Below are 18324 nucleotides of genomic sequence, written 5' to 3'. Positions count from 1 at the left end.
TATACAATAGAATCAGAGGTGGGTACTAAGGGGTTACATTTACTTCATTACATTTAATTGAGTAAGTTTTTGGGATATTTTGTGCTTCTGGGAGTATTTCTAAATCCCTATATGTTTTACTTTTACTTGCATAGATTTGTGAAGAAGAAACGGTACTCTTACTCCATCACATTGCGTTACATTGAACCCGTTTCTAAGTAACTTAAATCCCCTCCACGTAAGTATACGCATTTCTCAGAGTCTTTTTTTGTAAAGGCATGCAAAGTTTTATTGTCCTCTTATTGTTGGCCAGATAGGAGCACATTATGCACCTAAATAGGCAGTATCATACAATAGGGTAGTCTCATCATTCTCCACAGAATGTTCTGCATCGAACTTAGTCATTTTGAAAATAGGCTTATGTAGATACATGTAGCATGTGTTGCTTTCATTACTAGGCTTATATAAAGTTTTTTTTTTCGGTCCAATATGGCTCTTTTAACATTGTGCTTGTTGTTCTGCCTGCAGAACCTGTTAAAAGAAGTACTTGTGATTTTTACGATTATAATTTTATTGTTTATTAAAGTACCGTACTTGAATTTCATTTGATTGTTTCAATCTATTGTTAAATTATATGTAATTCATTGTAGAATAGATGGAATTTGATGATATGATAATCTGATTCAACAGTTTCTTAAAAATGAAGTTAGTTAGTACTTGAGTCGTTTGTTTCACCAAGTAATTTTTACTTTTACTCAAGTACTTATTTGGATGACTACTTTTTACTTCTATCGTTCTGAAGTAACGGTACTTTTACCCGAGTCAAATTGTTGGCTACTCTACCCACCTCTGAATAAGATGGACGCTTCATCTTCAACATCGAGATGCCATATTGGCCAACAGGCTAGCCGGACAGCCAAGCACATTCGAGAACGCCTTGATCAAACTGAGGTCATCTGAGCTGCTAAAAGCAATATAAGTTGGGCACAGGCTCTCACTTGGTCTTGTCAGGCCCTTGCATGTCACTCTTGGTACATTTACAATTCCATTGCAAGATATTTACAAGAAAATGCCTATTTGTCTCAGGTTTAACTATTGTTGACAAGAGTATGATCTATACTGTTCATCTGTAGAATTAACTTTTTTATTGTTATAGTACAAGTGCAATGAAAAAAGAGCATCGTAACAATGTCACATTTCAAATGTATCTATTTACAAAAAAAGATAAGCTATAATTTATTTGTCATTCTTGTGGACATGTATACTGTCACGGCCAGAACGGAATCAGGACCCAATTGCGTAACGTTTGCCACAAGTTTTATTGAAAGAAAGAGGAACGGCTGCGCCCACGATCCGGTGCTCGCTAGACGCGGGAAGCAAGCCGCTCTCGCAATCGGATTGTAATCCGGATACGGAAGTGGATCTTCCGTAGCAGGCGATGGCGGTGTCAGGGACCGAAAAACAGGTCAATAGCCGGGAGAGGAGAGCAAAAACGTGGTCTGGGTCAGAAACGGGTTGTAAGCCGGGACGGGAGAACAGACGTGGTCGGGAACAAAAACGGGTCGTAAGCCGGGACGGGAAAGCAGACGTGGTCGGGATCCAAAAAACAGGTCGTAGCCGGAGACAGACAGGGAGATCACGAATGGACAGGTGGAAAAAACGGGAGCAAAAACGGAACAGGCGGAAGTCAGGGTCAAAAAGGCTTGCCTTGTATCAACAGAGGTTCGCAGACAGACTGACAACAGGAGAGTGACAGCACAGGGTTTAAATAGGGGCGGGGAGCCAATCATTTGCAGCGGCTGGCGGCAAATGAGCGGGCGCAGGTGATTCCAATCGGTAATCAGAATGAAATGTCGATACATCTGACCTGCACAGTTTCTGTAAATATTCAAATACAAGTAGATAGTAAAGAGTTGGAGTATTTTGAAAAGGATAATGTACAATAGTGCTAAAGAATTGTAGAATGAAACAAGCTAGTAGGAGGATCATGGAATGTACAAAATATATGGATGTGCAGTAGATCAATAATCATAGCTATGAATACTGTACAGGGGTGCAAGAATGCAAGCGGAGCAGCTGAAGAGATGTTCAAGAGATGGGCAGTCAGGTAAACAAGTCCACTGTACAGTAACAACAGAATTGAAAACAAATTAAAAAAATGTAATTATATCTTATCAAAATAATTTAAAAACAGATGTGCGAAAGCGGCAGCATGGCGGCGCAGTGGTTAGCGGGACAGTTCTAAGGTTTTGGGAACCTCCTGTGTGGGTTCAAATCCAGCTACCGGACTTCCTGTGCGGAATTTGTATGTTCTCCCCGTGCTTGCGTGGGTTTCCTCCGGGCACTCCGGTTTCCTCCCACATTCCAAAGACATGCATTTCAGGTGGATTGGCCGGTCCAAATTGTCCCTAGGTGTGAATGAGCGAGCGAGTTGTCTGTCCCTGTGTGCCCTGCGATTGTCTGGCAACCAGTTCAGGGTGTCCCCTGCCCACTGCCTGATGATTGCTGGGATGGGCTCCAGCACCCCCGCGACCCTACTGAGGATAAGCGGTGCAACTAATAACTGATGAAATGTGCGAAAGCAGCTGGGGAGGCTTGCTATATGTGGGATTGACCGTTTGACAGTCTAATGGCTGGGGGGGACTAAACTGTTGCAGAACCTGGTGGTCCTGCACTGCAAACTGCAGTATCTCTTCCCAGAGGCTGTCTGAATTACATGTATGTGTTATTTACTTATTTGTGTATTTCCAATGAAACAATTGTATTGAATTATTTATTTGCATATGTATGGAATATATTTTAAATTGTTTGTTTTTCAAGGAACCAATTCATTTTCATCCATCTATTTATTCTGTCTATTTTTATTTATTCATTTATGTGCATTTCACTTTTCCCTTCTTCTTTGTTTTTAGTTGTTTTGTGTTGTCTTCTTTTCCCCATTTTTCCCTTTTAATTATTGCTTCCCCTTTTTTCTCCTTTCATTTTTCCCTTTAATCCCCTTTTCCCATTATTTTCTTTCCCCCCTTATTTGTTTCCTTTCCCCCTTTTTCTACCATTTTTCTTTTTTTCTTTCTTTTTTTCTTTCCTTAGTTATTCATTTTATCAATTAAATCTATATGACAGTCTTATGTTAATTGTATTATTATTATTAATGTATATATTTTTATTTACATATAATTTTATTGATTTAATTTGATTAAATGACACATGAAAATATTTAATTTCTTGCTATGTTCCTGGTGCTCTGGAATGCTCTGTCCTCTAAGATTCGATCTTCAACCTCAGTGGAACTGTTTAAACCTAAGCTTAAAACACAATTCTATTCTATAGCTTATGAATGACCAATGTTTCATGTTGACAATATCTGTTTACTGATTGTTAATGCTACTTCCATTGTAACCTGGTCATTCCGGAAGGGGGATTATCTCATGTGCGGTCCCTTCTAAAGGTTTCTTCACTTTCCTTATGTTGAGGTTTTAGTTTTTCTTTGACCTCATGTAGGTTTTAGATCAGAGGATGGTATAATAAAGGTCTATAAGCTGTAATAGTTTGTAGCCTGTACAGCCCTTTAAGACTTCTTCTGGTTAAAGGCTATACAATATACCATTTTTTCCATTTCCCCTTTTTTTCTTTAGTTTATCCATTTTTATTATTTTTTCTTTTTTTTTGTTTGTTTCCCCCTATTTTTGAATAGTTTTTTTACTGTGCCTCCCATTTTTTCTTTTTTCCCCATTTGTCTTTATTTTACCCTTTTACCCATATTTTTCCCTTTTTTCCCTTTCAATTAGTTTTTTATTCCTTTCCCCCATTTTCTCTTTCTTTGTGAAAGCATGGACACAAAAACTAAAAGACAACTGTGCAGTTTGGTCAATTTGAGTCTCAGTAGTTTGTATCTTTCCTTGTGTTTTGTAGCACTCGTTTTCCATTTTCAAGGGGTCAAATATTACATACTGTCCCTTTTAAAAACCTACGCTCTTGATTTTGACTGTTCCCTTAGCTATTCATGTTGATGTATTATTTAAAATCAATTGTTTGTTGCCAATTTTGTTTGCAGTACTACATTCTTAAAACAATAGACAGCACGTAATAGATAAATCATATTGACTTGAGATAATGGCAGCGATTTACATTTTAGCGACCTCTGTTGGCGACCGATGACACCACAGCCAATCACAATCAGGCCACTGATGAATTGCACTTGCGGTCGGCAAACAAGCGGCCGCTAATCAACAAGAAGAGTTGACGTCACTCACATTTTGTGACATTTCATGTATGTTTCAAAACACAACAATCGCAAATGCAATCTCAACAAAGATTTGCTCGCAAAGCGGCGTCGCTTAAAAGTCACGCCCTGGTCCTGGGCCTTATGTTCGGGCCTCTGTGGACCTCCTGCAAGGCGCAGGTAAGACCAGCTCGGAACCCTTTTGTGTGTCACTTTCTGTTTACTACTAGTTTGCCCAAAAAGTGCACTGCTTTCTACACTTTAAACGGTAGTGTGTTCATGTCATTGAATATATATATATTTATATATATATATATATAATGTGTGTGTGTGTGTGTTTCACAACAACGTTTCTATTTTTTACTTTTGTGTTTCGGTAGAGAACACTAACTGTATGTTTACTTTTTTGGTTTGCTGTGACAGGAAGACGAAGTCAAACAGATCAATGGTCAGTCAAACTATTTTGTATGTGTCCTTCTTGATACTTTTTTTATTTTGGTGAGCTGTGTTTTTAAGGTTTCTTTCATTTCACACATGGATTCTTCTTGCAAATCCATCCATGCATGATCGGGACCGTTTATCCTTAGCAGGGTCACAGCTTTGGGCAGGGGGCACCCTATTTCACAATTTCCTCTCTCATTCACACCTAGGGACAATTTGGAATGGCCAATCAACTTGACATGCAGGTTTTTAGATTTAGAAAACTCATGTTAACTGGATATCGTAGTACAGTACTCTCATTTTTCGTGAGGTTGTGTTCTGACAAAGTCTCGCGATTATGGTTGACTGTTTTTTCAAAATGTTATTTTAAAACTCAATTATAAAGGCTTTGTCCCGGCTGATCAATAAGTATCAAGTATCTGGGAATGATTTTAGCTTGATAAATCACCACTAGATAACCAGAATGGCTTTGCTCAGATCTTTGTCCACACACTGAGGAGCCACCGTTTCTTCCTCTATCCAGCGATTGAGAGTGTGTGGGTGGCCCCCGAGTGTCCAAAATCATGCGACGATGGCACGGGAAACATCGGGCATCGAAGTTCATGCGTTTTTCTTTGAAGACCAAAGTAGATTTGTTTTAAGTTTCAGTGCCATGGGTGTAACCAGCCTGTTTTGGGGGTGTTTAATAACTCCCAAATTCAACCCAAGGACCCCTAAAAATTATAGCTTTTTTAAGAAATTAATTGATGTAGAAAAGGAAATGCTATGACTGTGACAAACACTTGATTATAAAATCTGTACAACGCAGCGTCAGAAATACTCCACTGCCTTGAAATGGTTCAGTTTATTTGTATCCTAGCACCGCTCTTCCGTAATAATGAGGTGTTGAATAAAATGTATTATAGAAGTAACCAGCCCGTTTTGGGGGGTGCTCAATTTATGGATACTGTTGTAAAATAAAATGTAAAATAAATGCAATCTCCTTAATTTATGAGTATTTATAAAAAAATAACATTAGTATAATAGTTCATGTATTTACCTGTTACTAAAATGTGTTTTTTTTGTTTTTGTTTTACTAAATGAATGATATATTTTTGTACCACTAGAATGCACTAAATATTGCACTGTCCCTTAAAGTGAAATGGGGAAAAAAAAACATAACAAGCCTTCACAGGTTTTGAACTTCATTTTCAAATTATTGTGAACATTTTTCATGCAATTAGTATGTAACGGCGTGCTGATTGAGGCATGCAATTCTCATGCCTTATGGCAGAGAGCGCTAGTGAGCCCAAACAGTAGAATTGGTGACAGTATTGGCAAATTAGCAGTAAGGCAAGCCATCCTGTAATGTGGTGTCCTGTTGCCTGGACTTTTTTTTTTTCATAATGGAGGATTACTCAATCATTTGTTTTAACAAATAAAAGTGTTTTACTTTTTTTTATTTTATTTTTTACAAATTATAAACTTGCATGAATTGCAATAAGGGGCGGAAATTATTTCGGCACACAGTCTTTACTTCACTTGTCATATGGATATTATGGAAAACTATTTTCCTTTAGGCCAGGGTTGGCAACCCAAACTGCTAAAAGAATCATATTGGACATCCTGAGAATAAGTAAAAAAAATGTCTGGAGCCATAAAAAAGCCTTTTATTGGGAAGCAAACACATACTTTATTTGTATTCATTAAAAGACATTACAAATGTGTCCTGTTTGACCACCTACAGAGACCATATATTTTTCATTACAATCACTTTTGAAAAAGTGGCATCAGAGCACGTTTAGATGGTCGAGAAGTCCAACTTTGTTGGCGACTGAAAGCATCTTCCTCTGACTACTGATGCTTGTGCCAGTCCAAAGCGATTTGTTGACATGAAGGCTTTTACAGAAATTTGTAATTGAAAAAGATTGGCGCGTATGTAATGTAGGTTCGTTAAGCTGTTTTACGTGTATGTCCAACTGACTGCAACGTCGTTGACGAACGGGCAGAAATGGAGCGGGGCAACTGTTTAGTCAATCAGAATGCTGAACACAATGCATGCTGCGAAGTAGCTAAACCATGATCCAGCAAGTTATTACTGTCCTGTACTGCATTTGTAAATTTGACTCTCATCACACACTAACTTCACCACACATGACTGATTAACCTTGTAAACATCTATCATGTGAATTAAACGCAACACATGCTGTCATTTGTGTGTTTTAAGGGTCTTTTTCTTTTTAAGGTCTTGCAGGTGAAGGTGGCGGTGCTTTCTACGCCCTGAGAAGTTGCCACCAGCGTTTAGGTGGTGACAGCGGCGACTTCTTTTCCCCAGACTACGTTTGCGCCAACCCTCCGCTCTGGTGCAATTGGACCATCCAGGCCCCCTCCGGGAAGCGGGTCCACCTACACCTCCAAGACTTGACCCCTGATGAGAACTGCCTCCTAAAGCGGGACCAGATCCACGTGGACGAGCCTGCCTTTTCGTCCAGAAATTCTGCAGGTCACAGGATCTTGGTAGGGTGCTGGCGTGAGGCCACGTACACGTCCCGCTCAAACACCCTCCACGTGGTTCTGCTGATCTCCGGGTGGCCAGGTCAGGAGTACAGAGGATTCTATGCGCGGTATCGCACCTTTGGATCGCCTGTGGTCCCTCCACCGCTTGATGGCATCTCTGGGCGGGACTTCCAGAACTGGGACAAATTTGGACCGATGAGTACAGGGGACCCCAAGGGGCGCCCCACAGCCATCGCTGACGTGTTTCCTGGGTTTGAGTATTCTGGTCGAGCTGCAAACTCGCCAGAAGACCTAGATGCACATGCTCAGGTGAAATACATTTTTCAAGCCTGTTATAACTGCTCTCACTTACAGGATCATTACGTTTTGACGTTTAGCTGTTGCATAGCTTTAAAAAAAAAAAAAAAAAAAAATACTTGATACCTTTGACTGGGCCTATTGGTCGAGGCATGATTATTCATGTTTTTGGGGTTTAGTTTCTGACAGTCTTTTACCTATGGTAATTGCAGTTTTGAAGTCACGAAAAAGTCCTTGTCTTGAATTCTAGTTCTTTTGACCTTGTTCTCTATGCTCGAACACGTCTTCTTGGTAAGCTTCTGTTTGGAAAAAGAAATGGTGATTTGTGCAAATGCATACAAAATTGATAAAATGAACACTCCTTTTTTTGTCCCTTGTTCACCCTCAACTCCTGCCTGATTTACTCTAGATGTCGTCGTCGACAACGCCAGTGGAGGAACCACTAGGGACCTCACGGACAGAAAGAAGCTCCTCCCAGATGCTATCTGACCCACCGGACCTCACGGGAGCATTTCACGAGCATTTAAATGGAGTCCCTGGCGGCTTCGTTCACAGCCTGCCCAAGCGCAGGGACGCTGGTTCAAATCTGCCTCATCAGACTAGTGAAATGGGACTGACTAAGATGGAGATCAAGGCTACATCCACATCTTCCCAACAAAAGCAACCAGGGTGGACTCCTCCACACTCTAAAGTAATGGAATCCCATTTGAATCACAGAGGAAAGTGTAAGTACTGTTAAGTCCTAAATAAGCCGACTTAAATGGACCAAAACTGAGCAAACTACAACCCCCAGACCAACATTCGGCCTGTCAGGCATTTTAATCAGGCCTGCCAAATGTGTCATGTATAAATTATTTTTTTAAAAGTGACTACTGAGAAAAAAAAATTATTTGGGGCAACTCATCCCCGGTGTGCCCAATACTCAAATAGCTGGCTACATTTTTATACACGCTGTTTTTGTCAGGTATCAAATATTTATCAAATTTAGTTCGTTTTTTTTTCACACCAGATTTAGAAATGTAGTGTTTAAAAAAGAAGCATTTTATTACTTGGCTCTAATTCTTAGTGTTTCAAAAGTATATTAAATGGTCTTTTTATAGATGCAGACACTAAATGTGTGTTTCTTTATCCCTGCTGTAATACAAAGACTTATTTAGATTTTCTTTTGTCTCTTGTTTTGCATGAATGGAATGTTTACAAAATGACTGTACATTTATTTTGCTGTATTTCTACAGTTATATTTATATTTAACCATGGCATCATTTTTATATCATATCGGTAGTCTTTTTGTTGTACTACTGTAGAAGCACCTCGTAAAGCGCTCTGGTAGGTCTTCAGCGATGAAATGAGGAAAATTCAGTGTGCCTACATTCATTTTTTCCCCTCATATATTCCCAAGGTATCTGATTGCAGACTATTGATAGATACAAAAAAATCAGTAATTGTCCTCCTAAGCTGGCACTTCTGCCAAAAAATGTTAACGTGACGCCGAATCAAAGTTTGCCCACACTTTGACTAGAAAGTGGCAAAAAATATATCACTATTTATATAAAATGAATAATCATGGTCAAAACGGCACATTACTGTTAAACACGAAACCCATTTTAAGCTAACAATATACAGAATTCAGAACTTATTTTCTTGAGGCTGTCGTCATCATTGCAGCCGCTGAAGCACATTCATGATGCGCGTGCAAGTTCCTGCATGTTGACGTTTTTGAGACCAAGGGTCTCAAACTTGGTGCCCCTTAAGGGACAGCTGAAGTGCCCGCAAACCTGTTCTGAAAATGGCTAACCAGTGATGAGGCAGTTGCTTTCTAGTAAAAATTATTTTTTTTTTTTTGTGGTTGACTGGATCTAACATAACCCTACTTCCAATAATTAACATGTTATACTACTGTTGTTACCGTATTACTAAGTTATCTATAAAGTTATTTTATAAATGCCCTTTAACTAGTAACAAAGTAGCTTGAGAAGCTTGGTCCTGAGCATTGTTCTCTAATTTGAAAAAGAAAATTGGGGTGTTGGACAGGTATATGAGAGCACAAGAGATTTGTCATGTAATAGATGCAACAAGGAGAATGGGTTGCCCAACCCAACGTGCATTTGTCTGCTAAATGGGCCTAGGGCAACCTAACTAAATTTCAGATAGTTACGGATGCCTTCAGGCATCTTGCAGGATTGATACAGTTAGCAGGCCAGTGGAATCAAACATGGGCATTTAATGCATATCGCCTCCTGAAAAAAAAATAAGGGTGCTATCACGAAATGACTTTTCTGTCTTAAAGCATATTATTAATCCAAGTACATGCACTTCACAGTCAATGTCTGGAACGCTTCTCAAGTTCTACATGAGCCTGGTGGTGAGTCCATGTCGGATCCAAAACTGTCCCGGTTTTCCCGCTTCACTTTTGTCCCCTGCGTCTTTCCCTTGCTATTCCTGTAGATCAGCTGTTTGAAGTGTCCGTGGAGGTCCAGCTCAACCGAGAGCGTGATCAGAACCAGGATCACTTGGACGGCTTGCTGATGAAGTCTGTCAAGGCTTTGGTATGACCAGTCTCTTTTAATTTCCTGACAACTTTAACAAACTTAGCTCGTCTTTTTCAGGTCCTCCAACACCTGGAAGGGATTAATGTCCCGCTAGGATTGACCTTTAAAAGGATTAAACGGTAGGTTGCTACTGCATTAAAAGAAATGAAAGATGGCTCTGCAGAGTTTTTGCCTTTAAAGAGACGGTGTATTTGAGCACTAGCTGTCACTGTATTGTGTAGTGCACATGTCAAACGTCCGGCCCATGGGCTGGATTTGGCCAGCAAGACATTACTGAGAGAAGCACAAAAGAAATGAGCAACAATGACCTGCTGTTTTCAGAATGTCGCCAAAGCCACGTCCCACTCTGTACCACCCATATTAGCTGTGCAGCATATGCTAACTACAGTTTATACATGAGAGGAAAAACCCAGCTCGATGTTATTTGACTAAAGATAGAAGTCACTCTGTTTATGGCAATGCGATTGGATGCCATTTATATCCAAAGCCTTTAATACTTAACTATACTGTTCTTTCCAGTGATTGACAATTGTTACCCACACTTTGTCTATGTGGTTGGCTCCTAAATGCAATAACATATAAATCACAGGACAATGCCATTTTGAACATCCACATGTTCTCACAACCAGTGGGAAATTTTAGCTCCTAAGTGTGTGCTTTTCATAACTCCTTTTGATTGAAATACAAAGAGCATGACCATATACATATTATGTACCTGCATGCCTCGATGGTTAATAAAGACATTAAATCAGCGGTCTCCAACACTCCCTAATAACACTGGAGTAGCCTGCAGACAGGTTCTGGAAATGGGTCATTGTGATTAACTAGTAAATTTGAATTTCTAACTGACGCGGTGTAGTTGACCTCTAATAATTACAACCTGGTAATGACATATCAAAATTGTAGCCTCTTGCGCCAATTGTAAAACAAAAAGTAAAAGTTTTAAAATGTTGGTGACCCATGCATGAAATCTTTGCTAAGGAATTAAAAAAACCTTAATCCAAACTTACACCCTTGAATCATTATCGTAATTTAACTGTGAGCCTCCAACCAAGGCACTTTTTATGCCAGTTACTCGTCCAAGAGCCGTGAGTGTGCTTTTTCTACCATGTGGCACCGATTGTATATATTAGTTTGACATCTGAGGTATAGTGCCAGTAAGAATACAAACTTTGGAGACTCTGTAACCAAACGGGCCCATTTTTATATTTTTGGGCACCTTTTACCAGAAAGGTTGCAAAAAATTGTCTGCTCCCTCTAGGTGCAGCTCATTTTATGTAAAACAATTTCTACGCGTATTTTAAACAATGCACATCTATATGATCAATTTTTGGTTATTATTTAAATCGTTTAATGTTAATTCTTTAGCACCACTAGAAGGTTCTTGATGATAAACAACTTTTATGTCACCCAAGAAACTAAACCACACACACAAGAATATTGGTGTGTTCATTACAGAAAGTCATGTACTGTTTTTTTTTTTTTTTTTTTTTTTTCCTTTTTTTAATTAGCTTTTTACAACTCCTTTTGTATACCTAATGAAATTCAGGTACAATGCAAATATGTGGTCATGATGATATTCTCATTACATGATGCGGTACAGGCTCCGTGCAGGGGAACTATACATCATGTGGCTGAATGCAGGCCGTGGGCAGGGCCACATTTTCTCCGGCATCCACCAGGACCTCCACAAGATGGTCGGAAGCAGAGTCGGAAATCCGCATCGTGGCGTCGTCGCGTCTGTCTCCGTTGGCGGTAAGGAACAACCGGCAAAATCAAAGGCTGTTTTAGGACTGTGGGTTTTTTTTTTTGTCTGTTGTGGATTATCTTCTGTACTAAACATATTTCATCCAATACAAACATAATGTAGTTATCAAATGTTAAGCTTTTTTTCCCCTTCAAGCGGCACTAGGGCAGTGGTGTCAAACATGCAGCCCATGGGTCAGATCAGGCCCGCCATTAGACTGAACCCAGCAGCTGAGAAAAGGGCCACATCAAACTATGAGCTGCAGATTTAAATTAATCCACTGGTTTTGCAAAAGCCAGGCGCCACTCCCAAGGCTGTAGTTTCTTACCACCATTTCTCAACCAGAGAACATTTGAGGAAACTCCCATCCCAATGTTTTTTTCTCCTACTTGGAATAAAACTATTGAATGCACTGTTTAAGGCAGTTTGGTGCGTGGATGTCTCTTAACTGCGACATTTTCTACTCAACTTGGCCTTTAATTCCCAGTAATTGGAAATTATTGTATAGTACCTGGGTGTTTTTGAAGCTTTGGCTCCTTTGATTTTATATAAAATCAAACAGGTTTCCCAAATCGTAAGAATTTTCATAAATACCTAAGCAGAAACTGACTCATCATTAAATCATGTGTACTTCAAATATTGTGTGTCCTATTTTATTGTCACTTTCCAGTTTGCATGTATTTCCCTAAGTTACATAAGTTAGTGGAACTCTGTTTTGCCTTTTTTACAATGTACAATTGATAAACACTACAAGAGATGATATCTTAATTCTGAGAAACTTGAATGTTTTATAATCTGTTACACCCCTGAATCAAAATTGTTTAATTGTGAGCTTTTAAAAGGCCCTAAAGCACACTTGTTATGCCAACGTTGTCAAAGTCCAGCCCCATGAGTGGTTTTTCTACCATTATGCCCCCCGAGATTAAATGAGTATGACACCCCTGCAATAGGAATTTGACATCTCCTTCCTCAGAAATTTATGGGCAGTTGTCAAATTGTGAAAACCTTTTGATTAGTAGGTGGAAGTCACTCAAATTAATTGTCCAAATGCCCTGCTTATCACTGTTAGTTGCTTGTAAAACATCAACAATTTTAGTCGCGCTGACTTTTCTTGTTGATTTTTCTTTCCCAAACTTCAGATGTCAACGAATGTGGCACACAGTTGGCGCTGTGCGACATAAACGCCGACTGTTTGGACCAGTTTGGCTCGTACGGGTGCCGCTGCAAAGACGGCTTCCGTGACGAGTCTCATTTGGGGCCTATGGGAACCGTGTGTGTCGATCACAAGCTTGCGGGTAACATGACAAATGCCAACATCTCATTCTTTTATTCTTATTTTTTCTATTTTTTTTCATCACAGCCTAAAAATGCCTTCATTGGTCTTCCATCTATAGTGCCCCTAGTTTTGTCCTATTCTCAACTATTTTTTGATATAATTCTGTCCTCAATTTTAATTTCCCACTTGTGTTTTCTATTGGTATTAGGTTTTGTGGATTCCTTGTCATGTGTTCTACCTACTCAGTCTTATTATACAGTTAACGGGTACGAGTCTTGTTCTCAACTACTTGGTTACACTTTTCTCCATCTACTGCGGATCTTCATTTTAGCCTTTTACTAAGTGAGTTTTTTTTTTTTTTTTTTTGTATTTTGGTAGACACTCAAAATGAGAAGGACATCAATGATTTTTTAACTGGCAAGGAGAACTGATAAAAAAAATCCAGGCTGTTCTGAGACCTTTTTCTTCTAAAATCTCAAGCAGATTTACCACTAAGGGTGTGAAATCAAAGAACAGCAACATTATATGACAATAGTGACACCGATGTAAATGATACATAATGGTAAAAGTAACATACTGTGGCATCATATGCAATCTTCTTTGCAGTTGACATTAGTAAAAACAAGTAGCTTAAATGTATCAATTCATTTGGTCCTTATTTAGCTTTGTTCTCTACAATATTTTCATTTTAACTTTGTCCTTAGCCTCAACTACTTTTGTCCTCAATGTCTTTATTACTTGAGTCTTCTCTTGGATTTGTCTTCTTTTCCTTGTTTGTATTCTCAACTGCTCGTATCAGCAATTTTCTTTTACCACTACTGCTTTTTCTATTTTTTGACTAGTGTTCAAAATGAAGCGAAGACATGTATGAATTTTGACTGGCAAGGAGAACTGTACAAAAATCAAGATAAGAAATTCCAATGTTCTAAAGGTCCTCCACTGAGCCTAGGCTAGGTTACAAAAAGCAGATCCGCCCTAAATGGTGTAGAGGAAAAAAAACTGCAACATTAGTGACCGATAGCGACTATGTAAACGGTGCATAATAGCCAAATATCGAACAACAAAGAACAATAGTCAAAATAATGAAACCCTGGCATCTTATGAAATCTCCTAAACGTGTTAATACATTTGGTCTCTTTAGTTTTCTGTTTTCCATAATTTAACCTTTTTGCTTTTCAACTACTTTTGTCATAGTTCTAGTTGGCACTTGTATTGGTTTTGTCATTTGTCTTGTATTCTGCCCACTATTATTATTATACAGGTACCAGTCTTGTTCTCAACTACTTGTGTCATCACTTTCTTCCTCCAACTGATCTTTTTGATCTTTTAGTTTTGTCCTAGTGTCCTCTTTTTCAATTGTCATGAGTCTTTTCCTCACTAAACACTAATCTATTCCAGGTACATCAAGTGTTGTCCTATTGCACTCTTGTCCACTGCTAACTTTTCCATGCACCAGTTTTGTATAGAATATACCTTTTTACAGACATGGGGACTTGAGACTTAGTGACTTGGACTCGAGTCGACTCGAGTCGCTGTTTTTATGACTTGTGACTTGACTTGGACTTGGCAATCTAAGACTCGGGACTTGACTTGTGACTTGACTTGCCCAAGAAAAAAATACTTGGGACTTACTTGGGACTTGAAGGTGAAGACTTGAGACTTACTTGAGACTTGCACATGTGTGACTTGGTCCCATGTCTGCCTTTTTATTGTCATTGTTACAAAATGGGTTGAACATATTGTGACAACGAAATTGGACGTGGCACTCCAGGTTCACATTTAAGTGTCCGCTGCTAGTCATGTGTACCCAGGTGTTTTTCCCAAATGAGTCTTTTGCTGGTCATATTGTTACGCTAACGCACATGCAAATTTTGTCTTTGTGTTGTAATATACTTGTGTTCTCATTGTCTGGTCTTCTAAAGCAATGTCCTCTTCTAGGTGGGACTAATTTTGTCACCTACTTGTTTGGTCCTCTATTCTGTCTTTGTCCTTCCACTTTGTCCTACTTTTATACAAGTGTTATCTACTGGCTGTGCCCTGTTCGTCTTTCTCTGCTATAGTGCCTATTCCAAATTAATTTTTATTTTTCTATCTACAGTAATCCCTCATTTTTAGCAGGGATTGCGTTCCAAAAAGGACCCTCAAAATCGGCCAAGTAGAAACTTAAGTTCTAATTTCGTATTTACCAAATTTCAATATACATTGAAACCAAAGAACAAATGCTTAACAAATAAAATCACCTTATATATATTTTTTTTTACACATAACCTCTGTACAGTACTAGATAGATTATTCATCCCCGCAAGGAAATTCACTATCCAATTATTCTAATTTTGAATCTAGCTGCTATATTACATTACTTGAATCCATTTTACTTCAGATGATATTTTGAGGACATTATTGGGAATACAAATGTAGCATAAAAATGCTTTTACCTTTTTAGCATGTCAAAGTTCAACTTTGTCAGCAATAGAAAGCCTCTCTTGCCTTTTGGTGCTTTTGCCTGTGCTGTGCGATTTGTTGACATGACGGCTTTAGGAGGAACTTGGCATTGAAAAAGATTGGAGCCTTTGTATTGCATACGTGTACAACATTCTTGATGCATACAATGGAGGGGCAGGATGACTATTTAGGTGATCAGAATGCATAACACTATGAATGTAGTGTAAAAAAAAAAAAAAAAGTTTTGAAACTGAGAAAAGTAAAATGACAGCGAGGGATTATCACACTTGTTTTTCTTTCTACTGTCCATCTAGTTGTGTCTTGTACTTGGTTTTCATTTTGAAATTGTGTCCCTCCCAAAATAGTTCTCCACGATCTTTTCTCATGAACTGGTTTTTCTCCCCTGTTTTTTTTTTTTCCACAATGTGTGTTTGTGTCAGATTGCAGTCGTGCACTATCTGATGAGACCAAAGGTGTGTACGTGCTGTTCTTCCTGCTCACGTCACTGCTGCTGACAACCCTGGTTGCCGGTTGTGCTCTTTATGGGCGGCACCGCTGCGGGTCCTTCCAGCCCAAAGACCAACTGTCCCAAAAAAGCCACCGCTTTCCCCAGGACACCACCTCAGACCTACCCCCTCCTCCGCCGCCAGCTAGAGGCCCACGGGACTCTTGGAACCTGCGCAAGGTGGGTGTTTTTTTTCGCAGCTGCAACTTGAAAATGTATGACAGTGTTGCCTTGACAGTAATTTGATTGTGCCCATCATAATTAAATGCAAAATCTGTTGTCATAGCCAAATTCAAGTACTTTCAAAGCCAATTTTTCTAGTACTATTCATAAAAGAAACCGAGAACAGGACCAAAAAAAGTTGGTTTCAAACACTAACTCTAGCCCCTAAAATTTAGAATCCTTAAAATTGGATCAAAAGCATAACTTGTAGCCTAAACCCTAGCTCCTAGTCATACACCTAATTCTAGCCGTGACCCTAGCTCTATTTTGGAACCCTAATATGGAGCTCAAACCTTAGTTCCTAACTAGTTGTAACCCTAGCCAACCCTAAAAATTTAGTTTAATTAAATCAAATTTTAAGCACATTTCAAACCTTGAACACAAAATTAAAATACAAAGATTTTCAAGTCCTCGTATGAACCCTGAATACAAGGTTAGCCAATAACAAACCTAAAAAATTATAAATCAAAGTGATTTATGATTTTGGGTCAAGGTAACACCGTACTTTAAAAAGTCATACAACCCTGGTTTGTATGAATGTAAAATGAAGGGTGTGTGTATCTCACTGTAATGTACGCAAGGAACAATGTGGGGCTGTGGATCTTCCGCTGCTTCGCTTCAGCCCTGTGAAGACATCTGATGTCTACCCAGATGCCCAGGATGGCAACAAAAAGTCATAAGAATATTCCCCCCCTCCCTACCTTGATTGCATTTTTTTTCCACTTTTGAGATCACAATAAAATAAATCAGTCAATTTGTTTTTTGACTCACTTGCTAATGTACTTTCAAAGTTTTTGAATTGTTTCATTGTTTTTCATACACGTTTACATTGTCAATTAATGACAAGAACTACTTAAATGTGCTTTGATTTACTACAAAATTATAGCAAATATTGGAATGTTTTCAGTGCCTGGATAGACTACTTATTTAACAAAGTATATTGGATTTTGTTTTCATCGCAAAAAAAACAGCTAACCGCCCCCCAAAAATTGGGGTGAGCTGCAATTTAAATATATTTCCTATCCTGATGTGTTCCATGTGTGCATCCTGATTCTGCAATATTTGTATAGTGGGATGATATACAGTTACTTGCAAAACTATTTGCCCCCCTTAAACTTTGACCTTTTGCTATATTTCAGACTTCAAACTTAAAGATATAAAACTTACTTGAGAAGCACCAACAATAAGTGGGACACACTTTATCAGATATTTTAAACTTTAACAACTAACAAAGTGGGTGTGCAATATTTATTCAGCCCCATAGAGTTAATACTTTGTAGCGCCACCTTTTACTGCGCTTACAGCTGCAAGTCGCTTGGGGTATGTCTCCCAGTTTTGCACATCGGTAAACTGAAATTTTTGCCCGTTCCTCCTTGCAAAACAGCTCGAGCTCAGTGAGGTTGGATGGAAAGCGTTTGTGTACAGAGGTTTTCAGTTGTTGGAAAACAAATCTCCGTCCCAGTCTTGGGTCTTTTTTGCGGATTTCATCAGGTTTTCTTCCAGAATGGTCCTGTATTTGGATACATCCATCTTCCCTGTCCCTGCTGAAGAAAACCAGGCCCAAACCATGATGCTGCCACCACCATGTTTGACTGTGGGGATGGTGTGTGGAGGATGATGAGCTGTGCTTTTACGCCAAACAACGCCTTGCATCGTTGCCAAAAAGTCAGATTTTGGTCTCATCTGACCAGACTACCTCCTTCCACATGTCTAGTGTCTCCCAGGTGTTTTTCTGGATCTTTAAGAAATTGCTTCTCTCTTGCCACTGTTACATAAAGGCCAGATTTGTGCAATATATGACTGATTGTTGTCCTATGGACAGATTCTCCCACCTCATCTGTTAGACCGCTGCAGTTCATACAGAGTGATCTTGGCTGTATTGCTGATCAGTTTTCTCCTTATACGAGTTGAAAGTGTATGCCTTACATTTCAATATTATTGCTTTCACAGTGCTCCTTGGAATGTTTAAAGCTTGATAAATCTTTTTGTATCCAAATCCGGCTTTAAACTTCTTAACAGTAATTTGGACCTGCCTAGTGTGTTCCTTGTTTATGATGCTCTATGCGCTTAAAACGGACCTTTGAGACAGTGCAGATGCATTTATACAGAGACTTGTTTACACACGGGTGGATTCCACTTATCGTTAAT

General features: G+C 39.0%; 1 protein-coding gene across 2 annotated transcripts; it reads left to right on the top strand.

Annotated features, from left to right (window-relative positions):
- The first annotated feature begins 4176 nt into the window (after positions 1–4176).
- LOC148361586 (uncharacterized) lies at positions 4177–16930 on the top strand. Of its 2 annotated transcripts, none has more exons than XM_088342321.1 (11): positions 4177–4381; positions 4625–4649; positions 6867–7447; positions 7845–8160; positions 9756–9797; positions 9881–9981; positions 10042–10103; positions 11588–11739; positions 12871–13026; positions 15890–16134; positions 16758–16930. In XM_088342321.1, the coding sequence occupies exons 1-11, from the start codon at positions 4277–4279 to the stop codon at positions 16854–16856; spliced, it is 1884 nt and encodes a 627-aa protein (XP_088198447.1). In that variant the 5' UTR covers positions 4177–4276; the 3' UTR covers positions 16857–16930. The 2 variants fall into 2 exon arrangements, with proteins under 2 accessions (XP_088198447.1, XP_088198448.1); XM_088342322.1 differs by having other exon boundaries at positions 16727–16930.
- The last annotated feature ends 1394 nt before the right edge of the window (positions 16931–18324 follow it).

The sequence above is a fragment of the Urocampus carinirostris genome, chromosome 8, assembly GCF_059441175.1.
Source record: "Urocampus carinirostris isolate Australia breed hairy pipefish chromosome 8, RoL_Ucar_1.0, whole genome shotgun sequence".
NCBI classification, from domain to species: domain Eukaryota; kingdom Metazoa; phylum Chordata; class Actinopteri; order Syngnathiformes; family Syngnathidae; genus Urocampus; species Urocampus carinirostris.
This window is presented reverse-complemented; position numbering and strand designations above follow the sequence as displayed.